The following is a 14,427-nucleotide window of genomic DNA, read 5'->3' on the forward strand; positions in this document are numbered from 1 at the left end:
TCTCCTTGGCTGCTCTCCATCTTCTCTTCCTTGACTACTTCATTGTGTCCTGTTCCGGATAGACTTGTTCCGACTCTCCCTTCGTCATCTTGACAGAGCTCAGTTTCACTTTTGTTTGATGCCTTCATTCCACGAAACAGCACAGAAGCAAAGCATTCAGGAAATGTTTTTTGAAGACAACTGGTGTGGGGAGGGGGAGGGGGAAGAAAAAAAACCTCATATCTAGTCTTGGAGGCTTTGAGCTCAAGTGTGAACAGTGGCCATTCATGTACAAGTCCTACAACTTTCAACAACAAATATGTGATACATCTATCTATAATTCCAGCAACGTGTGTGTGTGTGTGTGTGTGTGTGTGTGTGTGTGTGTGTGTGTGTGTGTGTGTGTGTGACCGCTGTTTCTCGACAACCGCTGGTCCGATCTAATTGAATCTCGCCAGATATATTGCTGGGGACCTGAGGATGTGATATCCTCAAGGTTTGATATTAATCGGACAAGTGCTTCCCAAGTTATGGCCATTTATTTACCAAACCAATGACGAGACACGTTGTTGCGTGGGCGTGGCCGATGGTGAAGGGAAGCTCAGCCGCGTTCCCCATTACGGGTTACAATGTACGGACTTCCGGAGAGTGATGACTTCGTGTATTCTAATAATTTCTCGATTTCTTATGCGCATTTATAGATAAACAGAATGGCCCAAGTTATGATCGTTTTCATATTAGACGGTGCATAAATTTCGGTAACATCAGAGTGCTGGTATGCTCCGAACCAGGAAGTAATTTTTTTTCTCTCTCTTCTCTTCTCTTTTTGTTTTTCCTTGCGACGACATTGCGAAAAGGCAAAATACGTTGGCGCTAATTGAATAATTGGCCATTAAAACCTAAATTGCGAGTCATCGTAACTGTGATATGCGAACTTCCGCGCCACCCACGTACAGGCACGCGAGAGCGAAGAAACGGCCTGTGTGGTTGTTGTTTGTTGCTCGCGGTTTGAAAATTTATTTATTATCTTTTTTTTTACGGGTAGCCGCGTTCCCCATTTTATGGGTTACAACGTACGGGCTTCCGGATAATGATGACTTCGTGTATTCTAATAATTTCTCGATTAGTTATGCGCATTTATAGATAAACACAATGCGCCAAGTTATGATCGTTTTCATATTAGACGGTGCATAAATTTCGGTAACATCAGAGTGCTGGTATGCTCCGAAGCAGGAAGTAAATTATTTTTTGCACGTTTTTTTTTCTCCTCTTTCCTCTTCTCTTTGTGTTTTTCCTTGCGATAAAAGGCAAAATCAATGCAAGCGATAATTTGTGGATTGCATGTGAACATTCCATATGGGCACGCACTACTTCTGCATAGTGATGACTTACTGTATTCTAATAATTTCTCGATTTCTTATGCGCATTTATAGATAAACACAATGCTCCAATCCAGTCGTCGTTTACGAGAGCGAAGGAACGGCCTGTGTGGTTGTTGTTTCTGGCACGCGGTTTGAAAGTTTTTTTTTGCATGTACGGCCCCGCACATACGGGCACGTGAGAGCGAAAGAACGGCCTGTGTCGTTGTTTCTGGCACGCGGTTTGAAAGTTTTTTGGTTTGTTTTGTTTGCACCTACGGGCACGCACTAGTGTATATAAAAGCGAAATTTAAGATTGAGAAGAAGCAACTACATAACAACGCATAGAAAATATATTGCTCATGTTTTATTGACTTAGTCATGCTGAATGGAGAAGGTGGATCAGACTCTTCGACGGTTGCTCGAGTGAAATGTGCAAGGAAGAAGTTTCGGGAACTGAGCGGCGTGCTGACGAAGAGGGGAGTGTCGTTGAAGTTCAAGGGAAAGGTGTATGCAACATGTGTGAGGAGTACGATGATTTATGGTAGTGAGACATGGGTACTGAACATGGAGCAGCAACAAAGGCTGGAAAGGGTGGAAATGCGAATGGTTCGGTGGATGTGTGGAGTATCGTTGAGAGAGAGGAAGACAAATGATGACTTGCGGAAGATGATGGGAACAGAGTCTGTGATGGAGGTTGTGAAGAGAAACAGGTTGAGATGGTTGGGTCATGTGTTGAGGAAGGATGAAAGTGACTGGGTGAGAGGAGTGTTGGAAATGAGTGTAGTCGGAAGTAGAGGACGGGGAAGACCGAGAAAAACTTGGCTAAAGGTGGTGGAAGAAGAAATGTGGGCAAGGGGATTAAGAAGGGGAGATGCAGAAATAGGGTAAAGTGGAGAAGATTGTCATGGGGCCCGCAAGGCTAACCCCTGCTTCAGCGGGGAAAATGGCCTTTAAATGCTTATTGTTGTTGTTGTTTGTTTTGTTGACAAGATACGGTTTTTAACCCTTTGAACCCTGAGCTCCTTGGACTTTTGGCTCCCTCACCGTGGGCTCCCTGGAGAAAAATCCGGCCGCTGGGGTATATGGAGGTTTGAATAGTGACCAGCAAAATGGCCACTAGGGTTCAAAGTGGTTGAGAACTTTATATTTCCTACTTCACTAAAAATGGCAGAATTTCGAATTTTTGGCTTCCCGGCCCAATATGTCCAATACTTGATGTACATCCACCTTACAGGTAACTTTACCTGCGAGTAAACTACTGATGTCCACATAAAGGGTGAACGTAGCTGGGTTTGGGGTTTGGGACCAGACACAAAGTAACAACAGTATTAGGTGTGGGAGCAAGGGGGCGGTCTTCAACTTTCTGTATATGTAGGCCCCAATCAATTTAAAGCCGCGTAGTTTCATTTCCGAATTTTGTTTTCAATTATGTAATCCGATCTTCCCTCAGTCCAGCGACAGTTTCATGAGTTTATCGGAGACATGGATTCAGCACTCCTTAAAACAGAAGCGATACGCTATTGCTGTTTTTAAATGTTGCCGATCATGGTTTTATGTAAGGTGCGGTGCATTTGATATTGCTGAAGGTTGCGGTAGTGTTGGTAGTGGATTACCTGCTGATGGGATTGGTTATATTTAGAAGTATGTGTTTATATGGCGTAGTCATTTTCGTGGCTAATCAAGAACAGTTGTAAGATGGGTTGTTTTTTTTTTTTTAATCCTGGGATTGGATGAGTCAGTGGGCAGTGCAGGTAAAGAAAGTTTAGGAAGACGGTTGGGAAGATAATTGATAGAGAGCAAGTCAATCAGGAAAAAAAGAAAACATAGGAAGATTATAAACGGTGTGATAAATGTTTGCTATGGGAAGTATCGGGGACAGTGGAGACATGGGTAGTCTTTGCTGCAGAAAGTGCGTAGAAATGGGACACTGAGGATAGTTATAGATAGGTTGAGGAAATATATAACTGCAGTACATTGCAGGAGGTAACAGTTTGAACTAGAACAGCACTTGGTGGAGCTCATACCTCCGCCAGGTTGAATGGCTTACGTTTTGTATCCGAGGAATAGGCCAGATATACATCAGGACCTTAACCAAGATCGAAATTGGCTTGTTCTTGCCACCGAGCCAACTCATCCACCAACTTTTGTCAGAACCAGTCCACATCTTTTTGAAATATCATACTACATATCGTTTTTGGCCCCATCTCTCAATGGTGAAGAATCACTTACAGAATTCTCATGTCCTGATCCGGATCCGGACCATCACCAAAATCAAATCAATTCTTCCATAAATAGGAGTCGTACACAAAATTGGGTCACCAACTGATATAAAAAAAAATCGTTGTGAGGGATTGTTTTCTCGAATCCTCTCGAGAATAGGAAAGGGAATATAATTTATGAGTCGAATGATAGATGTTAATTTGCAATTGAAGAATGCTATACGCAGTTGGGTTTTGCATTTAGGAAGCAATGGGAATCATCCCCACTCAGTTGCGTAATGGTTAGACGTTAGAGCATCCTCATTGAGTCCATGGTTTTTCAGACTTTTTCTCCATACCTTCGAACATGTTGAACTAAAACTTGGTGCTTTGCTTTATTATGGTAAGTTACAGAACAAGTTCGAGTTTCAGGGCGTTTCCTCAATTTTTCAGTTATGCCCTTTTCAGACAAGAAACATCACATATTATACATGGGCCAGTGTTTAGCTGCCCTGAATCTACCCCACCGCTTTACACCTATTGGCTGGACAGCTGGCCTGACTCCACGACAATAAAATCATCCACCACCATGAATAAAATCACCATGAAGCAACACAGATCGGCAGGCCTCAGGGCTTAGTCCTGGGTTAGTCCAGGGCCCAGTACAAGTGGAATAATCCCAGGTGTATAACCATGATGTATTATATACACACATAAGCAGTGCGCATGTTTATCCTTCATGTATGTATATCGGGTTGTTACCTCCACGACCGAAGGTGAAGGAGGTTATGTTTTCACCCCTGTCTGTCTGTATACAGGATATCTCAAAAACATTGTGGATGGATACAGATGAAATTTTGTGGACAGGTTCGGTGTGTGACAAGGACGAGCTGATTAGATTTTGGTGAAGATCCGGATCGAGATCCAACTACTAGAATTTTAAAAAGGGATTTTCACCATTGAGAGATCGGGCTAAACCGATATATTGTTGCGGGGCCGGGACGTCGGCCGCGAGCACAAACGCCAGATGGAGCCGCAAGTCGGCTCGACCGATCGGCAGAATTCAGGTCGTACTTTTCGGAAAAGTCCGAACAAGAACGGGTCCCATTCAGACCGAACTCGCCAATAGATAGACCCGCATGGAATAGGGTGAATATCCAAATTTTCTATATACCTAAGTATCCACGCGGGGAATCTACCGAGGAAATTCACCCTCGACGGCACCCGTACGAAACGAGCCGCTTAGCGTGCTCGTTCCGTGTGCGAGCCGAGCGATTTAATTCGCCGGGAACCGTCGGTAAAAATGTCCCCTTTAAGCCGTAACCGCTTTTACTATTTCTCAACAAGCAGCGTGTCAAACCAATATAAGAAACACAAAACGAGCTGATACATTCAACACGAGGGGATGTTTATTCACAATAATGGGGGGGGGGGGGTGTTTAGGGAAGAACGTAAGAGCAGAGCTACACCGAATATTTAAAAAAAATGCAAGTATATACAGCAAAGCACTTAACAGTTTTACTACTTAAAGACTGGTGCCCACACACAGACAGAAGTGGACCCCAATGGTCTTTATTGGGATCTCCAGCCCGGAGAACAGTCGGGCTGCAGATCAGTGGTCGCAGGCTACCTGGCCGCGAGCGCGTGGCTGGGCGTCCCCTCCTTCCCGGAGCTCCGGTCACCGTCCGACGGACCATCGCAGCTGAACCCAGCTAAGGTGAATCGCGGTCATCGCCCAAGCTCGATCATTCGGAGGAGGAGGCGGTGGATGAGGATGAGGGCCAGGGCTGACGGCGACTTCTTCGGTGAAGAAATACTCTCCTTTTATATGCTCCGGTGCGCTCCCCCTCCCCCTCCTCAGCCCGTGGAGGGAGGAAGTATTCTTCTCTGAAGCATCATTCTTTGCGGAGGAGGGTTGTTCTTTGCAGAAGAGGGTTGTTCTTTGCGGAGGAGGGTTGTTATTTGCAGAGGAGGGTTCTTCTTCTTCTTTTGTGTTGTTCTGATTGAACTCCTAACTATTAAAATAAATCACAGCGCATTTACATTGATTTACCCATTAAACAAGGAAAGGCGAGCTATCTATAAAACACGTACTTACCAAGATAACTGAGCTAAAGGACCTGAATGTTGAGTGTGATAGTTTTCCAGATTCACAACAATATAGCATGATATCTCAAAAAGTTGTGGAGGGATTCGGACGAAATTTGGTGGACAGGTTGGGTGTGTGGCAAGGACGAGTTTATTTGATTTTGGTGAAGATCCGAATCCGGATCTGGATGCGAGAGCTATTTAATTTTTTGAAGTGATTCTTCACCATTAGGAGATAGGGCCAAAAATGACACATAGCCTGATATTTACCTTCGCAAACTTCGTTTGACGAAGGTATTGTATTGACCCCTGTGTATTTATTTATTGGTAAATATGTGTGCGGACAACATTGTGCAAAAACTGCTGGACCGATTTGCATGAAATTTTCAGAGATGATGTGCAGTTACTCAAGGACACCAGGCGAAGCTTTTGGGAGCAATCGGATTAAAGGTCAAGGTCACGGTCACGAAAAATCAGAATCGTTTTTTCGTCATAACGCGGTCAATTTTTATCCGAGCGAGATAAAACCAACACCAAAATGTTCATTACTCAATTCTACATTCTAGGCTATGCCACATGAAAGTGTGGCGTAATTACCCTAGGTTGGCGGTTGGGGGTCAAAGGTCAATGGGGACACCACAAAGCATTTTTCATTGGGCAGCGTCGTGGACAACATTACGCAAAAACCACTTAGCAGATTGTCATGAAATTTTGTGGACTTGGTTGACATCATGAGAGGACAAATCGATTAGATTTTGGGAGCGATCGGATCGAAGGTCAAGGTCAAGGTCACAAAAAGGTCAAAATCGTTTTTTTTGCGATTAAAGTGTCAATTTTGTTCCGATTTACATCAAATTAAGTCCAAAATGTTCAGTATTCAAATCCCGATCCACTGATATAGCGTATGGTATAGTGTTTGCAACCCCAGTTAGTCTGTGGAAGTCAAAGGTCAAGGTGGTCACCAAAATGGAGTTTTTGATTGGGAAGTGTTGTGGACAACGTTACACAAAAACCACTTCGCAGATTGTCATGAAATTTTGTGGATGTGTTTGGCATCACGAGAGGACAAATCGATTAGATTTTGGGAGCAATCGGATCAAAGGTTAAGGTCAAGGTCACAAAAAGGTCAAAATCGTTTTTTCGCGATTAAATTGTCAATTTAGTTTTGAATTACAGCAAATTAACTCCAAAATGTTCAAAATTAAATTCCCCATCCTCTAATATGACACATGGTATGGTACTTTTGTCACCCAAGGCAGCGGTTGGGAGTCAAAGGTCAAGGGGGTCACACAAATTCACATTTATATCGGAAAACGTTGTGGACAACTTAACGCAAAAAAACAAAACGCAGAGAGGCTTTAATTGTTTTGGATTTGTTTGCCATCATGAAAGGACAAATCCATTAGATTTTGGGAGCGATCGGATCAAAGGTCAAGGTCACAAAAAGGTCAACATCGTTTTTTCATGATGAAAACGGTTAATATGTTTCCGATTTACATCAAATTAACTCCAAATTGTTCAGTGTTCAATTCCCCATCTTCTGAAATGACACAAGGTATAGTACTATTGTCACCCTAGGTAGCGGTTGTGGGTCAAAGGTCATGGGGGTCACGAAATGCATATTTGTATTGAGATGCGTTGTGGACAACTTAATACAAAGGTAATAACTAGAATATATCTCTGTCTCTAAACTGTGTGTCTGTTGATGCAACAAGGGCCATAAGGGCCCTACCAAACTTAGTTACTAAGTAAAATACAACAAATTTTCATTAAGGAGACTTGGTATAGTTTGATATGCACATAGCTTCGCTCATGGTTTAGTAAAAGGAGTTTTACTTTCTTGTTTAATTAGACGCCAATTAAAATGACGTTTATGTCCTCGCTCGGATTTGAAAACATGATCTACTTGATCCAGGTCGTGTCTGCGTGGTCAGTGACATTCGACCGAATCCGACCCTACATGCTACAGAGTTCGGCACTCGGGACAACGAATCACCTAAAATTGTCATAATCGTAATAGTTCTAATAAAATCCTTTCACAAAATCCAGATCATGGACTTTAAATTTGCGAAATTCCCGAGCAGATTTAGTGGAATTTTAGTTCCTCATTTCACTCTCATGCCATGTTCAAACTAGTGGCTGCGGCGAAGGTATGCACTCTACGAGTGCCCGTTCTAGTTTAAAAATGTATTGATTGGGCCAGATATGTTCTCATGGATCAGGCATTACATGGCGGAGGTATGCGTTCTACCGAATGCCCTTCTTGTTTTTAATATGAAATAGGTAAAGCCGAGAAACGAACCAAACATAGTGGGTTAGAGAGCTTCTTCTTCATTTTGGTTCCGTGTCGGCTCGAGTGTGCGTGAAAGCAAACTAATTTTTATCTCCAGTTTGTTATCTTGGTTGTCTTCATTGGTTTCTAGTCCACAAAATATATCACTAAATGAAAATTGCTCTTCCTTTTATTGTGCCAAATAGATCCAAACACGGTGGGTTAGAGTGTTTCTTCTTCTTCATTTTGGTTCCGGTATCGGCTCAAGGGTGCATTAAACGCAAACAAATTTTTATCTCCTGAACATTCATTGGGACCGGTAAGGGATGTGTATTGCAAAGTAATTCTCTCTTGTTTTTTTGTATCCTTGGGCAACTGTAAAGTGGACAATTTTAAGTTGTAATCCTCTACTACTTCAAGGTATTCAGTAAACTATGGAAATTTAGAAGGGTCGTCGATCATCTCGGATTTGATTCCTGCTACAAAATGTAAACTGCACATGTTCCTCCGTCTTGAATCAAGCTTACCCATACCCTGCACCTCTTGGAATTATTTGGTAACAGACAAAAATGTGATGAGGGAGTTTGCGTTGTTGCTCGACACTCGCCTTCACAAGCAAGACTACTTCATCATTCTACTATTGGTGTTGCAATGCAGCTTGGTAAAAAGCAGTTTACTTTAGTCACGTTTTCAAAGAAAAATATTTGGTGCTACCCGGTCAACTAGTATTGCCAACAGCATCTGGAAACAAACATGGCAGATCTGACCTGCACTTTATCCCAGAATTCAAAAAAATGAAACTGCATGACATCAGTCAATGAGGATTACATCAATTGACCCTCTGAATGCAGATGGAAAAAAAAGACGTCACAAGACGGCATCGGCGGTACCAAGGGTGGCCCGGAACGGCAAGTCACTTCTGTCCATGTCACGAGTAATGCTCGCTGAAGTCAGGTCCAGTGTTGTCTATTGTCATCCGTATGTGTGTGCGAAATTTATGTAACAGCTCCTCCAAGAGCTTTAGATCCTGAAAAATAAACCACAACAGAAAAAACCCTCCAAAGCTACACCAAACAACATATCAGGAATCCATCCATTGGGACCGTACTCTGTACAGAACGCCAGTGCTGCTGAAGCAGTCTCCTGGGCTATTGGGCACAATCCTGGACGGCTCGCCACTCCGACGCAGGACACTCAAATGGCTCAATCATTCCATCAAGCTGGTACTCATTTGGCCGGCCTCAGAAGGATGATCAGGCTGAGTCAACCCCAGCTGGTGTTAATTCAACGACAGAGCGGGTTTTAACTCAGGACCTGAGAATCTCAAGCACACCACTCTAACCATGATTAAGCCAACACCAGGTATATATCAGGAATGTCCCCCCCCCCCCCAAAAAAAAAAAGTTTAGCATTACAAACCTAACAACCAAATGATCATTTATCCTTATTAACACAAACATGAAATCCTTCTTATTATTATTTTTCCTACAACAGTGATGTAAGTTCAGGAGCAGCTTGTACATGCATCATATGTAGGAAATGGACAATGGGAGATGTCATTGTACTTTTTAGCAGCACTACAAAGGACAGGAGTTGACAATGGAATTAATGCACAGAGGACGTGCAACTTTAACCCAGGTTCCAGGCATCATGATCCAAGCGCTCAGATGGGAACAACCAACCAACATGAACGCAGCTCATTTTTAGATATTGTAAAGTATTAAACAAGACGTTTTGCTGAAAGCGTTATTATTTAGGGCCAGTTTAAGGGGTAGGAAGACATCCCCCTTATTTCTCTGCACCTGGATGTCCAATACAGCCGAAAACAGGTGGCTGCGCGTTTAAAAACACTTATTCCCTGAAAAATCCCATCCAAGAAACATCAACATTTTCAAATGCATTCCTTTGTTTGACTACTCTGAACCATCTCTCTCCCTTCCTCCTTCTCACCTTACACATCCTTCTCCTTTCCCTTCTTCCATCTCACCTTACACCCTTTCCCTCCCCTTTACACATTCCCCTACTTTCCCTTCCACCAAGTCACCCCCCCTCCTCTCCCTCCATTTAAATACTCTTCCTCTATCTCACCTTGTCGACACTCCCTCCATACACATCCCCCTCCTCTCCCCTCCAACATGTCACCTTCCCCTTCCCCTCCTCTCCTCTCCCCTCCAACATGTCACCTTCCCCTTCCCCACCTCTGCTCTCCCCTCCAACATGTCACCTTCCCCTTCCCCTCCTCTCCCCTCCAACATGTCACCTTCCTCCTCCCCACACATCCCCCTCCTTTCCCTTCTATCTCAACGTATGCCCCCTCCTCCCCACACATCCCCCTACTTTCCCTTCTCTGTACACATCTCCCTCCCCCTCCCCATCCTTACTTGCCTTCCAACATTTCACCTTCCACTCCTCTACCTCCCACCTTTACATCTCTATCTCTATCTCTATCTCTATCTCTATCTCTATCTCTATCTCTCTCTCTCTCTCCCTTTCCCTCCCTTTCCCTCCCAGGCCTCCCTTACCCTCCCCTCTCTCAGGCCTCCCTTACCTCCCTCCCCCCCTCTCTCAGGCCTTCCTTACCTCCCTCCCCTCTCTGTCAGGCCTCCCTTACCTCCCTCCTCTCTCTCTCAGGGCTCCCTTACCTCCCTCTCTCTCTCTCTCTCTCTCAGGCCTCCCTTACCTCCCTCCCCTCTCTCTCAGGCCTCCCTTACCTCCCTCCCCTCTCTCTCTCAGGCCTCCCTTACCTCCCTCCCCTCTCTCTCAGGCCTCCCTTACCTCCCTCCCCTCTCTCTCTCTCAGGCCTCCCTTACCTCCCTCCCCTCTCTCTCTCACGCCTCCCTTACCTCCCTCCCCTCTCTCTCTCTCAGGCCTCCCTTCCCTCCCTCCCCTCTCTCTCTCGCAGGCCTCTCTTACCTCCCTCCCCTCTCTCTCTCAGGCCTCCCTTACCTCCCTCCCCTCTCTCTCTCTCTGAGGCCTCCCTTACCTCCCTCCCCTCTCTCTCAGGCCTCCCTTACCTCCCTCCCCTCTCTCAGGCCTCCCTTTCCTCCCTCCCCTCTCTCTCAGGCCTCCCTTACCTCCCTCCCCTCTCTCTCAGGCCTCCCTTACCTCCCTCCCCTCTCTCTCAGGCCTCCCTTACCTCCCTCCCCTCTCTCTCAGGCCTCCCTTACCTCCCTCCCCTCTCTCTCAGGCCTCCCTTACCTCCCTCCCCTCTCTCTCAGGCCTCCCTTACCTCCCGCTGCTCTTGTCCCACCCTTAGCTTCCTCTTGAGTGGACGAGCCGGCTTGCGACTTCGCTTCTCACACAAACGGCCATCCCGGTCTCCCTCTCGCATCGTCCCATGGGATGCGTCAGAAAGACGAGGAAAGAAAAGGAAGAGCGAGAGGATCAACGACCATCGATCGAGTCGGGGATCCCGAAAATAAAAAGAACGTGGAAAAGGGGGGGGGGCGGAGTCAGTGTGAAGGAGGAGCAAGGGGCGTGGTCAGCAATGGGAGTTCCAGGCACACGTGTTTACAAGGGAATACTCGGTCAGGAACTTCAACCCATGAGCTCGCACATCAATTATTATCATGACTACACCAGATCGACAATGAGGTAATTAAAACGATTTGTTTATCGATTCAATTTCTCTGGTGGGGGGGAGGGGTGGGAATGAGGGGGAGGGGTGGAATGAGAAGGAGGAGTGGGGGTGGGAATGAGGGGGAGGGGTGGGGATGAGGGGAGGGGTGGGGATGAGGGGAGGGGTGGGGTGGGAATGAGGGGAGGGGTGGGGTGGGGTGGAATGAGCGGGGAGGGTGGGAATGAGGAGTGGGGTGGGATGGGGATATGTATGGAGGTTGGTGGTGGGAGGGGAAGGGGGGTTGGAGAGAGAACAGTGGGACGGTCACACACACACACACACACACACACACACACACACACACACACACACACACACACACACACACACACACACACACACACACACACACACACACAATAATAATTTTTAAAAATAGAAATATAACAAAAAAACAAAGAAAAAGAGAAACATAATACACACAAACATACACACCCCAAAAAAACAACGACATACACTCATTCAAACACAAACACACTCATCCATCCATCCATCCATCCATTGGGACCATACTCTGTGTGGAGCGTTGGTGATGCCTAAGCAGTCTCCTTGGCTGTTGGACACAATCCTGGACGGGTCGCCACCCCGACACAGTATACCAGCAAGCTGGCACTCATTTTGCTGACCTCGGAAGGATGACAGGAAGAGTCAACCCCACCTGGGATTAATTCAACAGCTGAGTGGGATTTAAAATCAGGATCCTGGGATCTCAAGCCCACCACCCGAACCATTAAGCCAACACCAGGCATCCACTCATACAAACACTCACAAACACACACATGATTGCAAAACCCTGTCTCCCACTGCATGGGGGATGGATGGGCAAACAATAACGGTCCTAGTACTGCCCACGACAACTACCACTTCCAAGCTACACATCCTTCCACTCACATCAAATCTTTGATTCTCATCACTAAGGCAGTTAGCAAACCAGTGAGCGACTCTACCAGCCACTCCACCTTAGCCACTCTACCAGCCCTCATCTTAACTCAGAGCCTTCGACATGGCACCTTATCAAACACCTTCTGAAAGTCTCGATAAACTACATCCACTGCACTTGTCTCATGCACCCAATGAGAAACTACTCCTTCGAACTCCAATAAATTAATTTTAAAATGACTTCCATGTTGAGATGTTGAGAACATCCATGTTGAGAACCATTAATTGGTACAAATGTCTCCAAATGTTTCTCCATGCAATCAATTATTAACATCTACATAACATCTTTACCCACAACTGAAGTTAAACCCAAATTCCGCTCCAGATGTTTCCTTAAATAGTGCGGTTACATTTACTACTTTCCAATCCTCTGCTCCCTGTTCTGACTCCAAAGAGGAGTTGAAGCCAACATGAGTTAAGATCACACATATCTGTTCTTCCACCTCTTCAAATGTCCCGAGATGCACGACACCTGGCCCCAGAGGTTCATCAACCCTGAGTTTTCCAAGCTGTTTCTGTACTTCCTCCATTACCACTCGGACATCCTCAAGAAGCCATTCCACACCTCCTCGTTCGACACTCTCAGCTCCTGGCAATTCTCCTGATAACTGTTCTTGTGTACATTTTTGAAGCAAAAATAACTATTCAATGAGCCTGACATCTCCATCTCATCACTAACATTTGTTGCTTTATCTTGTTCTTTCGCCATGATGCTTTGCTGTTACATTTAATATCCTTGGCCACGTCTTCCTCATATCCGTTTTGGCTTGCCTCGTTCTTTTCTTCGGGTGTGCATTCGCCGGTGCTGCGTTCTCTTCCCTTACTTGTTTGATCTGTATGGTGAGGACATCATGAGGAATTCAAACTTGGATGACATGGAGGTTGGGAGTTAGGATTGGACGACGATATATCAACAACCTTAAGGTAAGATGACGACGGTGCTCAGTTGATGGAATGTAAGACGAAGTTCAGTAAACTACCGCAGACAGTGAAAATACTGGTTCTTAAAATTAATATGGTCTCCTCCAAGTGTTCCCATTTATTTGATGTTGAGTGCCCTCCTGTTGGCGTGGCACAATGTTGGAGATAGCTCTCTTTTCGTATCCACAAAGGTTTCCTTTCTGAATTCTAAAAGCGTTTCTCTTCCATCCCAAACTCCAACTCTTAACAGATTCATTATTTAACGAGAACAGCGCTCGGTAGAACACGTACCTCCGCCAGGATGAACACTTTACGATTTCTATCCCACTGATGGACCGGATCTGGATCCGATCCTCAACCAAAATCGAATCATTTTGTCCTTATCACACAGTCAACCTTTCCAGCAAATTTCATCCGAATCCGTCACCAACTTTTTGAGATATCCTGTTCAGACAGACAGACAAACAAGCAAAGAGACAGGGATGAAGACATAACCTCTCTGCCCACCTTCGGTGGTGGAGGTAACAACACTGCACTCCCCCCTCGTGGGCATATCTAGAAACTGGGTTAAAAAGCAATCTGATGACAAGTTAAAGAAATTCCTCATCTGCTCTGTCCTTTCCTTGTTCCTCGATCGAATGTATCACTTACAAATTAAAATCCCCCATAATCAATGTCACACCGACATCTAAGTCTCATCCAGACACACTGCACTCCTCCAGAATGGGCTTATCTACAAACTGGGTTAAAAAAACCAATCCTGGACTAGATCTCAGAAATCCTCATCTGCTCTGTCCTTTCCTTGTTCCAAGATCGAATGTATCGCTTACAAATGAAAATCCCCATAATCAATGTCACACCAACATCTAAGTCTCATCCAGACACACTGCACTCCTCCAGAGTGGGCTTATCTCGAAACTGGGTTAAAAAAACAATCCTGGACTAGATATCAGAAATCCTCATCTGCTCTTTCCTTTCCTTGTTCCGAGATCGAATGTATCGCTCACAAATTAAAATCCCCCATAATCAACGTCACACTGACATCTAAGT

General features: G+C 45.1%; 1 protein-coding gene across 1 annotated transcript in view; it reads right to left on the reverse strand.

Moving 5' to 3' along the window:
• LOC147011664 (uncharacterized) overlaps positions 1 to 11,338 on the reverse strand; it is a 42,562-nt gene extending 31,224 nt beyond the window's left edge. Inside the window, exons 1-2 of the mRNA XM_085857148.1 lie at positions 11,128 to 11,338; positions 1 to 122 (exon numbers count right to left, since the gene is read on the reverse strand). The exon at positions 1 to 122 is cut by the window's left edge and continues 26 nt beyond it. Of these exons, the coding sequence (XP_085713274.1) occupies positions 1 to 122; positions 11,128 to 11,229 (224 nt within the window). The 5' untranslated portion in view covers positions 11,230 to 11,338. The remainder of the gene's footprint in view (positions 123 to 11,127) is intronic.
• Between the last annotated feature and the right edge of the window lie 3,089 nt (positions 11,339 to 14,427).

This window comes from Eptatretus burgeri, chromosome 15 (assembly GCF_056783735.1).
Source record: "Eptatretus burgeri isolate ZD-2024b chromosome 15, Ebu_testis_v1, whole genome shotgun sequence".
NCBI classification, from domain to species: Eukaryota; Metazoa; Chordata; class Myxini; order Myxiniformes; family Myxinidae; genus Eptatretus; species Eptatretus burgeri.